This window comes from Haliotis asinina, chromosome 7 (genome assembly GCF_037392515.1).
Source record: "Haliotis asinina isolate JCU_RB_2024 chromosome 7, JCU_Hal_asi_v2, whole genome shotgun sequence".
Lineage (NCBI taxonomy): Eukaryota > Metazoa > Mollusca > Gastropoda > Lepetellida > Haliotidae > Haliotis > Haliotis asinina.
This window is the reverse complement of record NC_090286.1, coordinates 14,249,174-14,271,506: the sequence shown is the minus strand read 5'-3', so window position 1 is coordinate 14,271,506 and position 22,333 is coordinate 14,249,174. Positions and strand designations below refer to the sequence as shown.

The 22,333-nt window shown below is 41.0% G+C and overlaps 3 protein-coding genes across 3 annotated transcripts; 2 read left to right on the top strand and 1 right to left on the bottom strand.

Moving 5' to 3' along the window:
* Positions 1-1,219: 1,219 nt before the first annotated feature.
* Positions 1,220-4,619, bottom strand: LOC137291189 (multiple epidermal growth factor-like domains protein 10). Its single transcript, XM_067822478.1, has 5 exons — positions 4,570-4,619; positions 4,008-4,075; positions 3,032-3,832; positions 2,624-2,732; positions 1,220-2,309 (listed from the first exon to the last, which is right to left on the bottom strand). Exons 1-5 carry the CDS (start codon positions 4,572-4,574, stop codon positions 1,829-1,831), a joined length of 1,464 nt encoding a protein of 487 aa, XP_067678579.1. The 5' UTR covers positions 4,575-4,619; the 3' UTR covers positions 1,220-1,828.
* Positions 4,620-8,540: 3,921 nt separating this feature from the next.
* Positions 8,541-12,997, top strand: LOC137291188 (multiple epidermal growth factor-like domains protein 6). The gene is made up of 5 exons (XM_067822476.1): positions 8,541-8,569; positions 8,928-9,004; positions 9,307-10,089; positions 11,130-11,244; positions 11,361-12,997. Coding segments are annotated over exons 1-5 (1,506 nt in total). The 5' UTR covers positions 8,541-8,567; the 3' UTR covers positions 11,890-12,997.
* A 968-nt stretch (positions 12,998-13,965) lies between these two features.
* LOC137291187 (scavenger receptor class F member 2-like) lies at positions 13,966-19,088 on the top strand. The gene is made up of 6 exons (XM_067822475.1): positions 13,966-14,111; positions 14,338-14,508; positions 14,688-14,740; positions 15,098-15,137; positions 15,642-16,451; positions 17,187-19,088. Exons 3-6 carry the CDS (start codon positions 14,714-14,716, stop codon positions 17,282-17,284), a joined length of 975 nt encoding a protein of 324 aa, XP_067678576.1. The 5' UTR covers positions 13,966-14,111; positions 14,338-14,508; positions 14,688-14,713; the 3' UTR covers positions 17,285-19,088.
* The last annotated feature ends 3,245 nt before the right edge of the window (positions 19,089-22,333 follow it).

Here is a 22,333-nt window from a genome sequence, read left to right as displayed (position 1 = left end):
AAGTTTGTTTGTTGTTTACCTCTACACCACTCCAATTCTAGGGCTATGTACGACATATATAATCGAGTCTGGAACAGATAATCCGTCGATGACCTCACACGCATCGACCTACACAACTGGAGTACGACGTTCTGCCATAACCAAGTCATGGAGTCTGACCACCAGATCCAGTAATTCTCCTCTAAAGGAAAACATCTGTTATGTTACTGAAGGTCAGTTCTAACACAGATGTTCACTGGTCAGATATTTTGATAACAGATATTTTGATGCAGGTAATCATCCAGCGTTATGGTACAAGATATCTACACAGATGTATCCACACACAAATCTCACATACATTCCCGCGTGGGAGGTTAAAACTGTATTCACGATGAAAATAACAATGAGAATATTTGTAGCACGCCCTTTCCAGGCTAGATATAAAAATTCTAAATCATTACCCCGGATAACCTAAGCTGCCTGTTGGGCGCTAGAAGGTTAATAGTCACGTTTTATTTTATCAGATACCATTTTTTCTTGGGGGAACAGAGGCAATTTCGAACAAACTCACTTGCCTGAGGTTGGACATTATTTACCAAAGGTGCTCCGTCGTTGGGCAGGTCCAAGAAACTCCCAGGAGTCAAGCTGTCACACACGGTCAGCCATCCAAGGACTGTGCCAAACGTTACTCAGCTGAGCGTGACCTGAGCTCTGTGCTTAGGACCTGACGCCACCACAATGAAAGTGGTGTGATAACCCCAGTGTCCCGAAGAGCATGCAGTGTTCACTGCAACCAATGCTTCATGTGCTGATACGATTAGGTGTCTCAAATGTCATGTCTCCATATCAACATCGACAGATATTGCCACAGACTGTCTACACCTGGGCCACTTGTCACATTGTTACGATGAAAACGTTTGTGGCTGCTCTGGATGAAGACTGTTACGACACTGTTATTTGTGAGAAAACATTCTACATATTATCTTCACCGGGTAACCCATCCCAGTATTTCATATAGGGTGATAATTCAGACAAAACACACGGTATGTGTCTATTTTAAAACATCTGAAAAAGAAGGGCAAATATTTACAGCCAGTTAACCGGAAGGAGACCACAAACGGAAGTTTGGGGAATTTGTACCGGGACAGATTTACCGCCATGGCATATACCCACAGGAAGAGTCTTACAGGTCATGCTTCACAACCACTCCTCTCACAGAACTAATGTGCAGTTTCATATATGATATAACATTTATGTTTCCCAAAGCCGACTTGCATTACAATCATTCACGCACAATTGTATCAGAACTCAGTTATCGCCATTTGTTAATTATTCATGACTATCCATGCAGGAAGATAAAGCAACCCAGTGTAATGTTTGTAAAATCTACAGGTGAGGATGTTAAGTTGGAACTCGTGTTATGCTGGTTCCTAAGCGCCATTTGACGTCTGAGGCGAAGAAAATGTCCATAAGCTCGGCGAGTTGTGTGATTCTGTCACTGTACCTCAGTAGCGTGGGTAGTTGATGAGTATCTCACTCACTCGAAGGAAGGAAGGAATGCAGATGCGTTGAACATTTCAAGCTTGGGCTTGGGTACATCAAGTTTGAAGAACCGGGTAATACCCGTAGTGAGAACGATAACATGCATCACATCATATATGTTCACCCTTAATAGGAATTATGCTATCACGTCTTCAAACATATATACACACAAGGGTTGCAAGGCTATGAAGCAGGAATCAGATATTTAATGCACAACAGTTTGAAACATGTGGTTATCTTCTTGAGTTTCATACTGCCATATAAACGTGTCCTGCTTATCAGTTGAGGTGAAACTACATAGAGGTAGTTACGCTTTATTACATTCCTCGACTGGAGATAGATAATTTATGGAAGGCCTGGCCCTACCACATAGACTCGTGTAACATGGACTGACGTGAAGTCGCTCATCAAGGTCAATGGATGCGGCTCTGTCAGTGCGCATGACGTCTCCAGCTGTGGGGTCTGTCTCCGTCAACCAAACCGTTTCAACATGAAGTATCTGGCTCTTAGTTTCTTGACCTGGAATCTTTGGGCAAACATTTCCGAAAGCACTGACCATCAATGGATCGCGCTTGTCTTTATCCCCATCCGTACTGGACATATCTACACACAAGTCAACATTCATGTCTCCTGCCTCATCCAATGCCGACGGTCTACTATCTGTGTCCGAATGTCCAGTATCCAACTCGTCATACAGGTCATCATGTGGGATGGGTACAGGCGGTAGAGGCGTATTTTGTCGGAAGACACCTCTCTGCTGATGGTTACCACGAATGCGGACACGATACCTGTAAGAAACGGATACTTGAATACTACAGTTAGTTCATCCAAACATGTATATGACAAACCTGAAAGGGATTTGGAAATAAGTTTTTTCGATTCGCAGTTCACCTCTGACTAAATCCATTACTTTGGGACTTCATTTTCACAACACGGGTGATATATAACATGACAATGTTTCATGATGTATTTGCCTTTACCACGTGTATTCCTCAGAAAAAACCCCGACAGCCTGGTGGGATTACCCTCAGAATAAGTGAAATGCTAGGCGACTGTAAGTCAGCGTCTTATTGCACTTTGTAGACCCGTAACATGAACGTACCTAATAACAAGGAAGCACGCTGCCGAACACAGAAGGACCCCGATACAACCTCCGACAATGTACATCCGGAAGTTGGTGCCTCCGGGTGTGGCGTTGGTAGGTACAGGAACTAGAAATAAATTACAGACTCCGTGTTAGAATTTGTATTAGGCAACATGTGCTAGAGACTGGTGAGTTGAGGATGATCAAGCTCGGCCACTGAGCTGACAGCATGATGTAGATCGTTGCTCATAATATCAATCACTGGTACAGACAGGATATCTGTAGTGGTCGTTTTCATTTAGTTTCCAAATTGGTCACTGAGGATTTAATAAAATAACCGCATGCACGCACCCACCGAATAGGTAAGTATATTTGGTTAGAGACCATCTGCCGTTAAAAGATGTGGCCACGACAGAATATATTTACCCTCGGGCTGATAACAAACGCCGTCGAATCTGGAGCAGTATCCGCTGATACAGTTAGCATCACACCTGTTCTTGCATCCCTTGCCGAAGAAGCCCATCTTGCAGCCTTTCAAGCATTCTCCAGAAGAATTATCGCATATATTGGCCAGACATGAATCACAAGGCAAGATGCAGTCAGATCCGTAGTATCCTCGTTTACATCCCTGTGCACACATCCCCGTTCCCTGCTGACATTTACCCTGGAAACACTGTTCATTACACCGGTACTCACACTTCGGTCCAAAATACTCATCTTTGCATCCCTCCGAACAATTTGCTGTTTCTTGATGGCATACCTCATCAGCACAGTTAACATTACACCTCCACTGGCAGACAGGGCCAAACGTACCACGCTTGCATCCATCACACTCTTGTGTTATCTCATTGCAAACCTTACATCTATCGCTACATCTGCTTTTACACCTTCCGTTGATATCACAGCCTCGTTTTGGACACTTGGAAGAACACGATTGTCCACAGTGTGGGCCGTATCTGTATTCTTCACATGATGTACAGTCAGAACCATTGTCCTTAGCGCAAGTCTTGCATGAACTGAAGCACTTCAGCCTGCAAACTGTGCCCCAACGACCATCTATACAGTCACCGGTACATGCCTTTCCTGAAGAATCACATGTTCCGTCTTTGCATCCAGAACTGCAGTTGTTTGTACAGTGCGAGCCAAAGTAGCCGTTCTCACATCCACTCAAACACCCAAAATCTCCGCACTCGCCGTCCTTGCAGTGACTTCCCTCAACACAGTGAGCTGAAACAGATGGCAAACTGTGTTACATAAAGTGCTTTGAAAATGTGAACAATCGTTCAAGGCAATTATACGCTTTGCTTCTTTTAAAAGACAAAAGGTTACACAGAAATGTTACATCCATTACACCCATTACAGTACATACGTCATCGGTGGCTGATCACAATAAGTAACTTACTGCTTAGAGCTGTCGATGGCTTGTCAATCAAGGCAGTTATGATGAAAATAGTTGCCGGGAGAATCATCCTGAAAACACATGTCTATTTTGAGTTAGTGAGTGAGTGAGTGAGTGAGTGAGTGTAGTTTCACGCCGCTCTGAGCGATATTCCAGCTTTATGGCGGCGGTCTGTATATAATCGAGTCTAGACCAGACAATCTTGTGATCAATTGCACGAGCATCGATCTGTACAATTGGAAACGAATGACATGTGTCGACCAAGTTAGCGAGCCTGACCACCCGACCCCGTTAGTCGCCTTTTGTGGGAAGCATGGGTTGCTGAAGACCTGTTCTACCCTGGCTCTTCAAGTGTGCATTTCTATATTGAAGACCTGTAGAGATCGTAGCGGCTACACCACGGTCCGTGTTTCAGGTAATGCGAAAGTGAACCCGAAACCTCAAGACATAACATATGTTTGTAAACAGACATAATGACATTAAAAAGCTACAAACATAAAGAATAATGAAAATATCCTCCTGATTACGATGCGTATTAAAATATATCATTTGTAACAACACTTACATCATGTAGAATGTTGCATATATAGATCCGAATAGCCATGGACACTTAATGTCAACAGTATGTGTTTTGCAGGGGGAAGTTGAAACTCGTCATAAGAGCGGGAAACACATATCCTGACACTCGAGCTATTGTTTGGGGAAATTATTGCTATCTTGACCCATGAATCAATAGAAAAAGACAGTGATTATCATTGCAGTCAGTATTTACAGATTGAAATAAATGCCGTGTAGATATCGGTGTCCGGGTGATCCTGTCAGTCAGGCTTGTTCAGGAGCCTCGGTCCAATTTTGGCGCTGTCTAGTCACAGCCACCAAGAATGTGAAGGCTCCCTATCATTCTATCCTCTCTCCCCCTAGAGTATGAGGGCTGTGCTCCTGATGAAGAAACCTTGATTTGCGCCAAGAAATCAAGTGTAGGAAGGGAAGGGGGTCAGGCAACCCTTCTTCACCTGTACGTTCGATCTAACCTAGATCACGGTTTGATCGTATATGGCGGTGCTTCTAAAAGTAATTAAAGTAACTAGAACGCATACCAAGGCCGTTCAGGACATGGCCAGTTGAAAGTTTATTCGTGGAAGTTGACAAGCCCTCCCTCAAATATCCCCACTGTATGTAATTAAGTTACGCTCAAACCGAATCAATCCAGCTTGTAATTGTGTGTTCCATCCCCTCCATGAGTATATGTCTCTCAACACTGAATTTCGATCAAGACCCATATTACAAATACTAATATCGGCTTGGGCAGAATATCCCCGTTTCGGCTTCTATCTGCTGCTCCCTGACAGTTACTTAGGCCTAGAGTAGACTTTCCCTCACCTATCCAGGAGAAATGTCGTAATATTGGAAATAACATTTAAGTATCAATGGAAATTTCAACCTTTTGAACACATGCACCAGAAGTCAATTTTGAGGAAAATATCGTCGTCACATTGTCTGTTGTGCTCAAAAGAGAATCCAAATAGCCTTGGAATCCAACCAATAGTTAATGTGAATCATTAACCCATGGGCCCCGAGGGCACAGTGAACAACTTATTACATCACACGGAGACATTTCAGAAAATATGGTGTGAGGAGAAACGTATCCTCAGGTGGATAAGAATCTACAGGAATCTTCCGAGACGAAATACGTATAATCATTTTAACGTTGCGTGTTAATTGTTGATGTAAAGACGTTTGATTTCTGTTGCTCATCATCGAAAGTAAGCTGTTTATGTGTCTTGACATTTTCTGTACAGTGCTTTTAAATGATGACATACAGACAGCCATTTTTATATTGCACAACAAACACACGTTGTGATGAATTAGTATGTGGCTGGATTACTCTACGGAGATCCGACAAGTTGGAAGATATGAATATGTCAGTATTACCCAAAGTAGGAGTCTACATAAGTATGTGTTCAAATTGCTATGTAGTAGTTCTTATATTATACTTCTGAGGATAATTTCCGCTGTACCCCAAGTGCCAGTATCTTCATGCTTTATCCCGCTGACGTCGCAGACAAATAGAGGTTATTTGAGCAGCAACTATTCTATACTAGTCCTGAAAAAATACTTTCCATTGCCAGGTAGTCGTTTGGCCCATGCATCTGTTTGAGAACCAAATGTATAGAATTGTGTATTAATAATGAAGTCTTCGATAACAATGTTTCAGTTTGGAGATAAACATCATGTGTTGGCCAATTTCCGGGTGTTATTGAGTATTTGAAGCACGGGAATGTTTCATTTGGAACTTCCGGCGGCTGACTCAATAACACCCGGAAATTGGCCAACACATGACGTTTATCGACATTGTAAACACAAAAAGTAAACCAAAGGGTTTTACTGTCTGCACTCGTTTACATCGAGTACGGGTGCAGCAGTGAAGTGTCATCAGCTGGCCGTTTCAGCTGGTTCCCATGGTAGCGTCTAGAGTTGCTCATTTGTGACGTCATTCTGACTTTACGTCACAATATGATTTGAATGACGTCGCCACTGTTGACTCAACAAAACAATTGTTTGCGAGGTCAATAGTCTTGTGGTTTCCGGGAATCTAATACCATTTGATCATGTTTTTCAACCAATCAGATTACAGAACACAGTGACTTTTGGTTTACAATTCCTTGTATATAGATGGGCAACTATTACGATTAATGGAGGTTTACGCAGTCATCATGGACATGTAGAATGGAGAATTACTGAATTCAGTTTCGTTGATTGTGTTTAGGTCTGTCAGTACCATACTTCTGGATGTTCAGTAGTGAACGTTTAAGGCCTGCAGCAGTTCAGACTCTCCTCTCACACTGAGTTGGCGTGTAGTGCTGGAAATCGAATACTAGTACTCTTCAAAGCGGCGTAAATAAAACTTTCACTCACGTTGTTGATGTTGCTCGTATTTTACAAATACACTGGCTGACAGTGAAAGTAACAAAGCGACTTAAGAGAGTGAAATATTTCTCTGCACGACTATGTGTTTACGTTGTACGAACCACTTGAAATGTAAACACCCGTCATATGACCTTTTCTGGAGCGTTTGACTCATTCAGGATTTGATGTAAGGAAGTGAAACCAACTTGCACCTGGTGCAACCTTAGGTAATAATCTTGTTCTAGGAGACAAAAGCGACCGCTACTGAGTATACAACTATGTGTGGTGCTTGGTGCACTCTAAGTCTGATAAGATCATTTTATCTTACTTTATAAAGTTCTTGAGATAAACAGTAAAAGTCGTCCCAAGCCAGTCCCTCGTCATTCTGTTTCCCAGATGAAGTCTCTGTTCTTTCAACAGCTACATATGAACATGCACCAGGTTGAATCTCGAAAGTCCGAGTTACTGTCCGGTTTTAATTTCTTGATGGACTTTTCTGTTTGCCCTCTACTTTTATCATGACTAGGCGCACTCTGCAATGTGTATGAATATAGTGACGTCAGAAGACAATCCTAGCATCTATACTCGTCGGTCACTTCTTTCTTCACACTTCACAGGTGTGTTTATGCTTGCTCTTCAAATATTCAAAATAAACATATACAGAATATGTTACAGACCACTGTATGTTACAGACCACTGTATGTTACAGACCACTATATGTTACAGACCACTGGGAGTGAAACGATTCTTTGGTAGCCTAATCGGTGCCCGTGATCAGTGCAAAGCCATGTTCCTCAGTAGTGTTGTATAATGTCGATTTGAACTGAATCCGATCCAAAGGGTTATTTTATTGTGGACTTTTGATTAGTGTGTGAACTACAACCATGTAGAAAACAACGACTGTACACGTAACGGTATTGCTTAATTATTCTAATTCCTTTAAGAACAGGTAAACATCATCTATTGTCCCTTTTTGTCGTAAGAGGCGACTAACGGGATCGGGTGGTCAGGCTCGCTGACTTGGTTGACACATGTCATCGGTTCCCACTTGCGCAGATCAATGCTCATGTTGCTGGTCACTGAACTGTCACATCACAATTGTCGATTTTTTACAGACGGCCACCATTTGCTGGAATATTGCTGAGTGCGGCATAAAACTAAACACACTCACTCACTTACTCACATCATGGAACTTAAAACATTAAATTCGACTTCCCCTAAACGAACTGTGCATAAGGATCACACAGAAAAATGTTTTCCTTCAGTGTCATTTATAAGTTATGACAATAATCAATAATGGTCATGGGCTACGAACTTGGTTTATTGGTTCAGATTAAAAAAAATAAACGCACGTTTGAACTAATCACAGGTGTGTTAAGGTTGTTCATATGGATAGTTTATGTTTAGAACGTCACTGAAATGTGTAACGTATAATTACGTCATTAACTGGCATACAAGTATTTATATCTGAGGCTTATGGCAGACAGTCAGAGTTATGTAGCAGGCTGCACAATTAATACATGTACCCTGAGGTCATTCAGACACCGCACAACAGTTGCAGATCCTTGCTTACAGGAATCAGCGAGCGAAATCGTGTTAAAAAATTTCCGTATTGAGTCAGACAGAAACATTTCTGTTGAACAACATCGACGATACATGTAAGTATGAGTACACTTGTCGATGTTCCATGAACGACCGTTAACCCATCTGCATATGTGCTGACAATTTAGAATACGATTGATAAGATGTATAGTACAATAAATATTTTTCTGTCTGTAAATAATGTTACATGGGTCAAATTTACTGTTGCATAAGGTCCGAGAGCTTTATCTCGTTTAAAAAGTGAGGCACAATTCTGCGCACGTGCGTCATCCAGTATATACAGTATTCACCAACACCTATTGTGACTGACTGAATGCTGCATTACACCGCATCAACAGTTTTCTAGCAATTCGCGGCGCCTATTGCAAAGGATATTATGATGTTTACTGACGTATAATGTGCGTTGTATTTTAGGCAATCCAGAATGGAAACACAGCTTTACCTGCTACTTCCTCCGCTATGCCTCGCAGTTTTGGTCAACGCAAGGATGGGTAAAGTCGATTATCAGCGAGCATAACAAATCGAATCTCTTAGCAAACACAAGCACTTTGCTAAGTTGCAAAACCGAAGAAATGTATGTGCAGTAACTGCATCGCCACACACATACACACACTCTCTGTATCTCACTCTCTTACCACCCCACCCCCCTCACTTACACACACCTGTACACCAATAGCATTATTTCTTACTTTAGTTAGTGTATATTATATTCCTTTAATTTTGTCATATAATACATGGAATTTTGCGTTTCTCAATGAAAACCTCATAAATTGAAGTCCTGCATTTTTTTCAGACTCACCAACCTCCAAGCCATTGTGTCAACCATCTCGATGCAAAAGAGAAGTTTGTGTTAACGACACATGTCCCTCGGGGTGCAAGGATGGGTATTATGGTCGGAACTGTGGCTACAGATGCAGCAAAGCATGCGTCAGCAACAGATGTTCCGACTCTGGATTCGGTACAGGAAACTGTACTGATGGCTGTGTCTCAGGGTACTGGGGAAGTACATGCAGTTTCGAATGCCCTGTTCATTGTTTACGCTGTTTAGGTAACACATGTACAAAATGTAAAGCGTTTCTTTTCGGACCATCTTGCAGTTCCAACTGCAGAGAAACATGTCCCACTGAAGGATGTCATATGGATGGTACTTGCAGAGATGATGAACAATCAATTGCCTGCACTAATGGGAACTTTGGGCCGAAGTGCCAGTTTGGCTGCAACGAGAACTGTGCCTTTAGTGCTTGTAATCGTTCCTCTGGTGTCTGTCTGCATGGGTGTGAAAAAGGCCACTTTGGAGCAAGATGTGAATTCCGATGCAACATAAACTGTAAAGGAGCTCTGTGTGATACCGAAGGCAGGTGTCTAGTTGGCTGTACATCGGGCTACTATGGGCAAGACTGTGATGAGCATTGCAGTGACGAATGTCGTCAACGTGTATGTGATGTGAAATCAGGTTACTGTATCAACGGCTGCAACGATGGACACTACGGCTTTCTCTGCAACAGGTCATGTGTAGGGGGCTGCGCTGTCTGTAACAGGGAGAATGGACTGTGCCTCGAAAATGAAATACAACCAGGTTAATGTTTGTCACTGTGTAGGTGACCAGGTGCCCGTTTCACAAAACACTCGTAAGCCCAAGATCTCTTCATTTTCCTTGTAGCACTCGTCCGTCCTCTACGGTAACACAGGAGGAACGAATGCTACGAGAAAAGTTACCAGATCTTAGGCTTACGAGAGTTTTCTGAAACGGGGCCCAGACTTATATGTTATCTTTACTGTTACGAAAGAGTTTGCACGGATAATGTGGAATATTTGGGATTTCACTTTCTCCGTGGAGTACAGTTTCTGATCCATTTTGTACATTGGGACGGAGTGGGGTTGGTCCAAACCGTGTTTCGAATCCACACTTTTGGACTCATGTACCTGATCGTCCACTGGGGGAGTACTGGAATATGTAGCGTTACTGCTGCTGCTGCATGGAACAGGCACATGGGTCCCGATCCCCAATGCTTTCTCAGCCTTGCGACCTGTGATAACTGAAAAGTTTACAAACGCCACGAAGCTTTACAGAACAGTTGTCTGTCCCCAGTAACTCAGTAAGCAAGGAAGTAAAGTGGTCTAACAATTTCCATTCCTGTGTAAAGTTAGCTCACCGGAATACAGCTTGCTTCTTGGTAAACCTCATTTCTTCACATCGCATTGGAATATCGTATTTGTATTATTTTGATATGTACAGGAGGTATGTTGGTACACAGTACCCCCGTGCTGTCGTGTACATCAATTTATTTACGTTTTAAGAAGACAGAATAATTCTAACGATGTATGTGTACATAAAAATAACCTCAACCTCAGATATTTTTTTCAAAATGATCAGGTGAAACATCCTTCGGTGATACCATATACACCTACTGTTTTTACTGGAGGTGGTTGTGATCGTGTGTTCATGGCCCCCGTGGCTTTGCTGGATACATGTCTTACCCAGGTGGTAATAATCCTGGCTTATAATTTCAGTCACCAGATTGCTTGGTCCAGATTTACAGGACGATATGTTATACCTGCAATATGTTTGGCTGACGAATTAAACAATACGTTTAAGGAATCATGTTTCTGTTTTAGAACCGACGCGGGATACAAAGGAAGGCGCCATCCAGATTGCACCGTCAGTGAACTATATAATAGGATCTGTTGCATTGCTGCTGGTGTCTGCAACAATACTTTTCCTCATTAGAAGGTACCTCAAAATAGACTGTTTTCGGTGTCGACATCTGTACATTATAAAACATCAAATTTCCTGCATTTTGTGGTATTGTTTGTTTCCTGTTGGTGAGAACTTCTGTATGACTTCAGGCCATGTACCTCCTCGTCCATCGGGATCTACAGGCGCTTGCTAAGCTCCCGTGAGAGACCACTACCAGACGTACCAATGTCTACAAATGCTTATGATGACATCAACGAAGAGGAAATGGAAGCAAGCGAGGGGGCCGTTGCAGGTAACAGCAACAACATGTGCAGATTTCACGGTCAGCTCCCTCGTTCCCCAGTTGCAGTGTGTCACACTGCACGGTCAAGAGAGCACATGGCTGGACATTTGCATATGTTCAAATTATCCCTACAGAGGGCTAGATCCTTGCCAGTATTGGACTGGAGAGGGAACGAGTCGGACAGCTCATGGACAAATGATGTTAGACTTCAGACGCGACGTGGGAATCTACAAGCAGATACAGTTCCTGAACAAGAGGACCAGACACTAATGAAAGAAGCTTGTTGCCTGATGGATAATGTCGTGTATGAAAGTAGAGCTACTTGTGCTTCAGGACCTCGTGGATACCTGTCTCCTGTTGCCAGTGACCCATGTCTTGATTACACTGACTTTTAGAAACTTGGCGACACATATAGCTGGCTGTAACGTCAAGTATTCTATCATTTATACGAATAACTCGATTACATTAATAATTATTATAGTCTGACATATTCAAATTGTTTTGTGTAATTCAATATTTGCATGTGTTTTTCTACTTTGTATGAAATATCTTTCCCAAATCTTGAAACGTCTTCAAAGTTGATAATATTGAATTGAAAAACTTAGCGTGGTGCATACCTTCTGGAGAAATCATACTGATAGTAGGTTATGAGAGATTGTCATAGCAACATCATTTGAACATAACAAACCTTGAAACATTATCTGAACGAACCTTTAATTCCCAAGGCTAATTATATAATAAAAAATCCACAGTAGCCATATATATACGTCTGTAATGCCAAAAGTGCCATGACATATATACGTCTGTAATGCCAAAAGTGCCATGACATATATACGTCTGTAATGCCAAAAGTGCCATGACATATTAAGAAGCTAATCGTGACATTAACATCCTGTATATTAAAAACGAAGATGGACACATGTCATCGTATCCCAACTGCGTAGATCGATGTTCATGCTGAGTGTTGATCACTGAATTGTTTGGCTCAGACTCTGTTATTTACAGACCGACGGCATATAGCTGGAATATGGTTGGGTACGGCGTAAAGCTGTTACGGCGTAAAACTACACTCACTCACTCACCCACTCAATCACCCACCCACCACGAAAATCATTATTTTCAAAATTTACAATGACCATTACTGCATCCTGAATAGAGTTCGCCCGCATTGCGTGGGCCCTGCCACTACAGCACGACATACCCGGCATTGTGTATGAGGAGGACGCAATTTGGTGGTGGAAGAATGGGAGGCAACTCGTGTAGTCTTACTGCATACACATCCAATAATGCTGTACAAATGCGTCATGCGGTCAACGTTTGAGAAGCTGATTGAGGTACTTTTGTTCTGAAAGACACCCCAATTGTACATTTTTCTTGCATTCATATCTTTAACTTTGAATTGTTGCGTGGCTTTTGTTGATTGCTTTCTAGGGTATTTTGCTCCCGTCTGTCGCATTCATATTGCTGTAGATTTGTCTTTATAAACAGTCCTTGGGTATGAATTAAGTCCTTCGGTATGAATTAATGATGTATCCGGCCGGATATGGTTTTATATGTCTCAATCTTGAGACTGTATACTTGGTTATGGTCGTATCCTTGTATAAAGATGTTTATACACTTAAACTCCATATTGAGAGGCACTAGATCTTCAAACCCACAATTACATGCACGTCAATCATTGTGAAAGACAAACCATGCGGTAAAATAGTGAACTGCACAGAGGAAAACTTTGGTTACTGAGGCATGAAATCGACAGATCGCCCCCCCCCCCCCAACACACACACACACCCTCCATAAAAAAAGTTTGAAATGATTCTGTGTTTAGATGACAAAACAAAACTACGTCTTTGTATCACAAGAGTAGATGTCATTTCCACGATACGTGGTAAAAGCAAATCCTGTCCCATGACTGACTACTAGGTCAAATACATTGTGGAACACATTAACAACAATATCAAACCTCAAATTTCAGATTCCGTCCAACAACCTTGGCACGCATGAAATAACTGTGGAACTCCTTGCTTTAACCGCGAGTCATGTGTAGAATAAATTACAACTCCGAGGAGTGCTTTATTATACATATAACCCGCCTATGACGGATATTTGGATGATCATGTAATGACGCTACATAACAGTAACTGAAGCGCTAGTATAATCAATACTGTGACACTAACTATAAATAAGATAGGAGATAAGTCAAGAAAAGCAGGTGGCGGATATTAACCTGACAGACGCAATTTCATTCCTGCTGGGGAAAACATTGAATTTCGAACTTTAAACTTGATCTTTGACCATATGTTTATCCTTATCACAATATCAATGTGAACATTATCATACATACTGACGGGCTGACGATAATTTCCCGCTATACGTCAGGGGCACATAACTTGTAGTGTACCTGTATACGTACTAGATGTGTTTAGTTTTTTGTAATGTGAGCAGTAATCTAAGTCCACAAAACATGTACAGGCACACTTATGTAACGCTGGTGTGACGTAAGCTGGTTTTGCACAGCGACTGCATTTGTCAATATTTTCCTCTAACTGCGCGTGAGCATATGTTGGGCAATCTCGAGGTTCAAGTACTGACTACTGGCATCATTTATAGAACATTGCAGGTAAAATGTGTAGATCAAATATGACGTACATTTCTGTCAACTAGTAATATTTGTTGTTCTTGTATGTATGTGGACAAGGTTTAGTGTTTACATTGTACAATGTTTTATGATGATGTTTTCTCATTTCAAAGTACAATCATGTTTAATGATGATGTTTTCTTGTTTGATCAGTGGGCGATGGAATAGTCTCTCTTAAGATCCAGGTTTGATTTCTGCATGGTTGCAGTGTGTGAAGCTCATCTCTGGGATATCTAACCGGGATATAACTAGTAGAGTGATGCTGCAGCTGCAACTGCCGTGAAGGCAAACCCCTCGTATTGTCACTTGGGATATTAGTTTCAACCCCCGGGGATTTAGACACCGGAGGAAGACATCGCTTGAGGAGCGTGGGATATCTGTGAGTTGAGAAAATGGACCTGTTTATAGTGCACAGTAAAATTTCAAACGTTTGTTTTTGTTTCTGGCATATATGATCTGCGTTAGAGCAAACTTATAAATGATGCTGCATGTATCTCTTCCGACCTGTTTATTTTATTACAGATTTTATAAAAATGTCATGTACTTTGTTTTATGCAGACCCAACTCAAAGTGTGAGACCCGAAATGCCTGCATATTACAAGATGTATAAGGTACATGCGAGTTGATATATCACAATTATATATTATTGTTACCTGTACCTGTACATACAAGAAATGCCTCGGGTTGTGCTGATCTGTCACACACTAACACAGTAGTTGTTAGGGACGCGATATATTGACGGCGTGACCCAGTGTAATTGACTTTACTTCTAAGAGCTATGGGTTAAATACAACTCATTGTTATTGTTGAACAGTCTCAACGTAACCCATTTTCCTGGTTTATTTGCCTACCTTGGCCAGTCACGTGCTATTGGTAAAAATATATATTGGGTCTTAGTTCTCTTGTTTCATGTATCACCTGAATCAAGGAAATCACTGATTCTTTTCATAACACGTGTATCATTTCAGCGTGCACTCTTCACTGTGCTGGTGATTCAGCAGGTTTGCTGTAAGTGTATCCTAGCTTTGACTGGAAAGTGAGTGAGTTAAGATTTACGCTGGAATATTCCAGCTATGTAGCGGCGGTCTGTAAATAATTGAGTCTGGACCAGACAATCCAGTGATCGACGCAACTAGGAACCGATGACACGTGTCAACGAGACTGAAAACCCAATTCCGTTACTCGCCTCTTACGACAATAATAGTCACCTTTCATGGCAAGCATGGGTTTGTGAAGACTATTGTACCCCGGACCTTCACGGGTATTGACAGGGACGTTGATCCAGCAGGTACATTGAGGAACATTGCTTACATACAGGAATCAAATTGATCCAGTGAAAAAAAAAGTGTGTCCTTGAAATTTACTAAACAAATGATTTGTTGGCAGCAAACACAGTGGGAGGTCCCTAATTCGATTCTCCAAGATTCGAGTTGTTTAGCAAATGAATGTCTGTGCGGTTTGAATGTTTAATACACATTCGGTTGAAGATGTTGTTGTATCTGATGCTTCCAGCTGGATCCAGTGCTAAGGTCTGCGTTGAATCAAGATGTAGTTCGTGTCAAAGTGGCACATGCGAGGAGTGTTTGTATGGATACTGGGGCTCCCAGTGTGAACACGCCTGTATCAATTGCTGGTTGGGGGACTGTCATAAACACACAGGACGGTGTCGTCAGTGTCTTCCTGGACGATACACCGAGGGGTGTGACACACTCTGCCCCAGTAACTGTCGTGTGAGCTACGACAACGAGAGGTACTGTGACCGGACCAGCGGCAAGTGTCTGGAAGGGTGTACTGAAGGATGGTGGGGGCCCATGTGTAACACGTCTTGTGGTCAAGGATGTGAGAAGACGGTTTGTTACCAGGTGGACGGTGTTTGCATATTTGATTGTATGGAAGGGTGGCATGGACCTAAATGTGATAAACATATTAACTGTCTGAATAAACACATGTCTGACCGCTGCACTGGTGGCTGCAAGGACGGTTGGACAGGAGCGGTCTGCACAGAGAGATGTGGCGCTGGCTGCATGAAATGCAGTCAGTACTCAGCATCGTGCCTTATTTGCAAAGCAGGACTCTACGGTCCTGATTGTCGGTCTGAGTGTTCGGCGAACTGCGTGAACACTACTTGTGACATGGCAGGACAGTGTGAAAATGGTTGCGTCAGTGGATTCCACGGCTATACATGCGAGATGACATGTCCGTACAGATGTCTTGACTGTGACCAGACTTCGGGCAAATGCAAAAGGTGCGAGATTGGATGGACGGGCCTCCAGTGTCTCGATCAGCCGGTCCCCTATGCAACTTACCAACTAGATATGAAAGGTCAGTAAACCGTTTCTAACACGTCGTATAAATATATTTCATTCAATTTTGTGAAGATTTTAAAATCGAACCTAGTGAAGAATGTGCGATGAAGATAGTTGTCGACGGGAAAGGGTATCTCACAAATCTATTACTGTTCTTGAGGACAGAAAAACTTATATTTACATTTCAAAAATAAACATTATGTTCAAATTACCGATTTACCAAAATATACTAGAGGAAAACAATATCTTTGAGAACAGTCATGATGAGCTCTTCAGATCTGGACTGACAACCCAATAAGATCTAAGATCCATATAAGATCTAATGACATCTCTACAATCAGAGTATGGAATAAGAAGTGGTGTCACAGATTTGTGGAGTGCTGTCACAGCAGCAACATCGACCTGAACATCACTGGGTAACCACCAAAACTTACTGTAACTGCCGTGTTTTGTGGGCAATAAATCATGTGTTAAAACAACAAGAGTCCTTGTATTTATTCACAAGAGGTTTGTATATTGATAGTCTTCGTTGACAAGCTTAAGAATACATACACAATCTCAAACATGTTAACTTGGAATTTCCTTTTACTGAAATTGATTCGTTTATCTTACCCCCCGTATCTAAATGACTTGATTGCAATAGATGTATGCCCAGACGTTGCCAGACAGATGACAGAGTAAACAATGACTCAAGTCTTTTGTATTGGGTTTTCTTCAGTATATTTCTTTGTGGTTTCGATTGTTTTTGCAGAATTAACGAGTGGCTGCAACCAAGTGGCAGGGGTTAAAGTAACAACATTTGTGATGGTGTCAGCAGTTCATCACCTGAGCAGCATCCTTGAACGTTAAAAGTTGCCAGTGTATTAGCATTTTAAAAGGATGTTACCAGGTATACACATGAATATAATGGGTTATATGTTTTTTAACAATAACAATGCAAACTGATGTGATTTGTCTTGCCAGTGGCACAACACTATAGCTTTATCCGAGATAGTTTGACCACAATCGCCATCAATTTGCACAAAATGATAACTGGCTGATGTTATCGTGAGAAGCAAACAACCATGCTTGACACAATGGCATTTAAGAAAGGACATATTTAACATGAATAATTTGTGTTACATTCGAGGAATGCCTTCATCATGTTAAACTGTGTCATTCAAATCCACCCATTGCCATTGCCATGGTCAACTCCCTCGTTCCCCAGTTGCTGTGTGTGACACTGCACGGTCAAGAGAGCACATGGCTGGACATTTGCATATGTTCAAACCATCCCTACAGGGGGGCTAGATCCTTGCCAGTATTGGACTGGAGATGGAACGAGTCGGACAGTTCATGGACAAATGATGTTAGACCTCAGGAAGGACGTGGGAATCTACAAGCAGATACAATTCCTGAACAAGAGGACCAGACACTCATGGAAGAAGCTTGTTGCCTGATGGAATACGCCGCGTATGAAAGTAAAGCTACTTGTGCTTCAGGCCCTCGTGGATACCTGTATCCTGTTGCCAGTGACCCATGTCTTGATTACACTGACTTTTAGAAACTTAGCGACACATATAGCTGGCTGTAACATTCTATCATTTATACGAATAACTCGATTACATGTAATAATTATTATAGTCTGACATATTCAAATTGTTTTGTGTAATTCAATATTTGCATGTGTTTTTCTACTTTGTATGAAATATCTTTCCCAAATCTTGAAACGTCTTCAAAGTTGATAATATTGAATTGAAAAACTTAGCGTGGTGCATACCTTCTGGAGAAATCATACTGATAGTAGGTTATGAGAGATTGTCATAGCAACATCATTTGAACATAACAAACCTTGAAACCTTATCTGAACGAACCTTTAATTCCCAAGGCTAATTATATAATCAAAAATCCACAGTAGCCATGACATATATACGTCTGTAATACCAAAAGTGCCATGACATATATACGTCTGTAATGCCAAAAGTGCCATGACATATATACGTCTGTAATGCCAAAAGTGCCATGACATATAAGAAGCTAATCGTGACATTAACATTCTGTATATTGAAAACGAAGATGGACACATGTCATCGTATCCCGTAGATCGATGTTCATACTGTTGATCACTGAATTGTTTGGCCCAGACGCTGTTATTTACAGACCGGCGGCATATACCTGGAATATTGCTGGGTACGGCGTAAAACTGATACTTATCACTCACTCACTTACTCACCCCGAAAATCATTATTTTCAAAATTTGAAATGACCATTACTGCATCCTGAATAGAGTTCGCTCGCATTGTGTAGGCCCAGCAACTACAGCACGACACACCCGGTATTGTGTATGAGGAGAACATAATTTGGTGGTGGAAGAATGGGAGGCAACTCGTGTAGTCTTATTGCACACAGATCCATAACGTTATACAGATGCGTCATGCGGTCAACTGATACTGATACTGTGTTTGAGAAGCTCATTGAGGTACTTTTGTTCTGAAAGACACCCCAATTGTACAGTTTTCTTGCATCCATATCTTTAACTTTTAATTGTTGTGTGGCTTTTGTTACATGTTTTCTAGGGTATTTTGCTCCCGTCTATCGCATTCATTTAATGTTCATATTGCTGTAGAATTGTCTTTATAGACAGTCCTTGTGTATGAATAAATGATGTAGCCGCCGGGTGTGGTTTTGTATGTCTCAGTCTTGAGACTGTATACTTGGTTATGGTTGTGTCTTTTTATAAAGACGTTTATGTATTTAAACTCCATACTGCGAGGAATAGATCTCCAAACCCACAATTACATGCTAAGGCAAGCCGTTCACTGGAAAAGACAAAACATATGGTCAAAATAATGAATTGCACAAAGGAAAACTTAAGTTACTGAGACATGAAATCGGCAAATAGCCGACATGTCCCGCACATGTGTTTAAGACGGTTGAACGCTTTACTGAGGCCTTGAATTTTGTGAGTCGTATGGTGCTTATTGGATTCTTCTTAGAAACAGCATTCTCGGTTGTACCTTTAAAGTTGTGAAATAGAAATGAAAGGGTGTTACTGCTCGCAGAAATACCCGAAATACCACAGAGATCGTACAGACTTTCACAGGCAGTTCACCACGAATATAGACAAGTATAACGAAATTACGATCATCACCTAACGTGGCAGAACTTTGATGGAGTAGATAGTTGGCCTCATTACAAATTCAGCACCTCGCTACCTTGAGTCTCTCTAAACACCTTTGGGCGACTGTTAAGCGGTCAACAAAATCAAACCTCAAGTGTCAGATTCTGTCCAACAACCTTGGGACGCTTGAAATAACTGTGGAATTCCTTGCTTTCATTGTGAGTCATGTGTAGGATAAAGTGCAACCCCGAGGAGTGCTTTATTATACACACAACCCGTCAGTGATGGATAATCAGATGGTCATGTAATGAAGCTACATAACAGTAACTGAAGCGCCAGTATAATCAATGCTGTGACAGTAGGCCTAACTATAAATAAGATGTGAGGTAAGTTAAAAGAAGCAGAGGCAGATATTGACTTGACAGATGCAGTTTCATTCCTGCTGGGGAAAACATTTGCCCTTTTAAACTTGATATTTGAATATATGTTTCCACTGACTTAAAAATCTCACAGATCATCTGAATTTGAATGTTGATTTTGATAAAGAATTAGGAAAAGTAAAACCTGGGAAGAGGTCTTACCTACAAAACGTAAAACCGGGAAATAGGTCTTAGTTACAAAATGTAAAACCTGAGAGCAAACAAAAACCTCAAATGCGGTTATTCCGGGAAATGACGTCATGTCTAACATATAGTGAGAGGCACCCTTCTGGTTTATATACACTCTTCAAGAAAGAGTAGGGGATAATGAACTTTCAATTTGGAGAGGAAGTGTACACGTTAGCAAACGTTTCAAGGACAGACATCCCATGAACGCACCACCATCTCCCTGTATTACCACCCCTAAACATAACGCATGATATGCACGTGGACAACGCAGTAGCCCCATACACGTGCATGGGGTCCCATTCTTGATTTTGACGTTTTTTCAAGAAGGCCGAGAAATCACCTAGAACATTAATTTTGACACTCATCTTGCATCACACATTTGTTAGTGTTTGTTTCTAGTCGTTTATTTTAAAATGAAAATCGTACACATGCAAATTACATGCCATACACCAATCATCTTTCAAAAACGACTACATTTCAAATAGCTATGGTTGTAAGGAAGTGCAAATGGTGACGCACTCTCAAAACATTCCATACTATCATATCAACATTGATTGACTCCGATAAGTCTCTTAATATTTTTAATCGTAAACAAAAAAAACAACAAAAACAAACAACAACCCCCCCCCCCCCCAACAAAAAAGCAAAAGATAAAAAAGGAAAAAAACAAAACAAAACAAAAAACTAAGAACAAAACAACGAACAAACGAACAAACAAATAACCAAAACAACATAAAAGCAAAAAACAAAAACGAAACAACAACAAAACCCTGAAGTTTCCCTACTTGTTTAGAAGAGTATATAGATTTACAACAAACCATTAAATTATTTGTTTCAGTGGCATTTTAGAATTTGCTAGTATAAAGATGCCACAACTTTATGGATGATCAACTACATGGAGACGGGGCATTAAATTACATGCCATACACCAATCATCTTTCAAAAATGACTACATTCCAAATAACTATGGTTACAAGGAAGTGCACATTCAAGTGAGTGAGTGAGTGAGTTAATATTTTACGTCACATCGGCATTATCTCAGCCATATCGTGACGAGAACATTTACATGAAATATATGTATGTGGTAAAATCTGTCAACGAAGGACAGTAAAACAAGTAGAATATCACAATTTCAATTAAAACTAGCATGGAAAGTTAAAACTAATAGCACTATTTAGACAATACAATATAAAAAACAGACTATAGATCGCCAACAACAGAAGGTAGATCACCTCACTAGGGACCATGGGGACTTACAGTACCTTTGCTTCCTACATGGACCCTAGTTGGATTTACACCATCCCTTCAGCTACTGGCGATTGTACGAAAATTTAGCCAAAATTAAAAGAACATGAATACTACGATTAAAAACCTGATAGACTTAAATTTACTGTTTGTGGACTTACGTACCCTCTCAGGAGGACAATACTTTTACAATACTTCAACCCCCTTTGAGGGTACAGCCATCAACAATTCCAGTTACTCATCTAAACTACCAATAATTTAAATGCAACTATCTACAGAACATAATAATCAGAATTCATTCATGAAATCAATTTCTTTTAAAAATCCAATAATTAAATGAGCACTAACTGTGTTAAAAAGATCTGACATTGTTTTTACATTAAAATATTTATCCCTTGTGATGGAGAATTCAACACAGTCAAGCAGGATATGCTTGACCGTGGTTCTCTCATCACAAGGGATGCAAAATGGAGGATCCTCACCTTTAAGCAAATATTTATGGGTATATCTTGTGTGGCCAATACGACATCGTCTTAAAATAACCTCTTCAAATCTGGACTGACGACCCAAGTAGGTGTAACCAGTATAAGGTTTTATTTCATGTAATTTATTTATACCTACTTGGGTGTCCCACTTCTTGTGCATCAGGTCACGGATATAAGATCTAATGCAAGCTTTGTAATCTGAATATGGAATAAGAAGAGGCGTCACAGATTTGTTGAGTGCTGCTTTAGCAGCAAGGTCAGCCAGTGTGTTACCAGAAATGCCTACGTGGCTGGGTAACCAACAGAAGACGATGTCGTATTGGCCAGTAGCAAGATCATTATACAATTCAATAATTTCTATTAAAAGTGGATGTTTACAAGAAATATTTTTAATAGCCTGAAGACAAGAAAGAGAGTCTGAATAAATTATATATTGTTTACGTTTAGAGTGTCTTTGAAT

Coding starts and splice junctions, on each gene's coding strand:
- LOC137291188 (XM_067822476.1), top strand. Junction 9,005..9,306: donor TTTGGTCAACGCAAGGATGG/GTAAAGTCGATT, acceptor CATTTTTTTCAG/ACTCACCAACCTCCAAGCCA. Junction 11,245..11,360: donor ATACTTTTCCTCATTAGAAG/GTACCTCAAAAT, acceptor GTATGACTTCAG/GCCATGTACCTCCTCGTCCA.
- LOC137291189 (XM_067822478.1), bottom strand. Junction 2,733..3,031: donor CGTTTGTTATCAGCCCGAGG/GTAAATATATTC, acceptor ATTTATTTCTAG/TTCCTGTACCTACCAACGCC. Junction 2,310..2,623: donor GCGTGCTTCCTTGTTATTAG/GTACGTTCATGT, acceptor CGTTTCTTACAG/GTATCGTGTCCGCATTCGTG.
- LOC137291187 (XM_067822475.1), top strand. CDS start 14,714: ATGCCTGCATATTACAAGATGTATAAG. Junction 15,138..15,641: donor GGTGATTCAGCAGGTTTGCT/GTAAGTGTATCC, acceptor TGATGCTTCCAG/CTGGATCCAGTGCTAAGGTC. Junction 16,452..17,186: donor TTACCAACTAGATATGAAAG/GTCAGTAAACCG, acceptor TTGTTTTTGCAG/AATTAACGAGTGGCTGCAAC.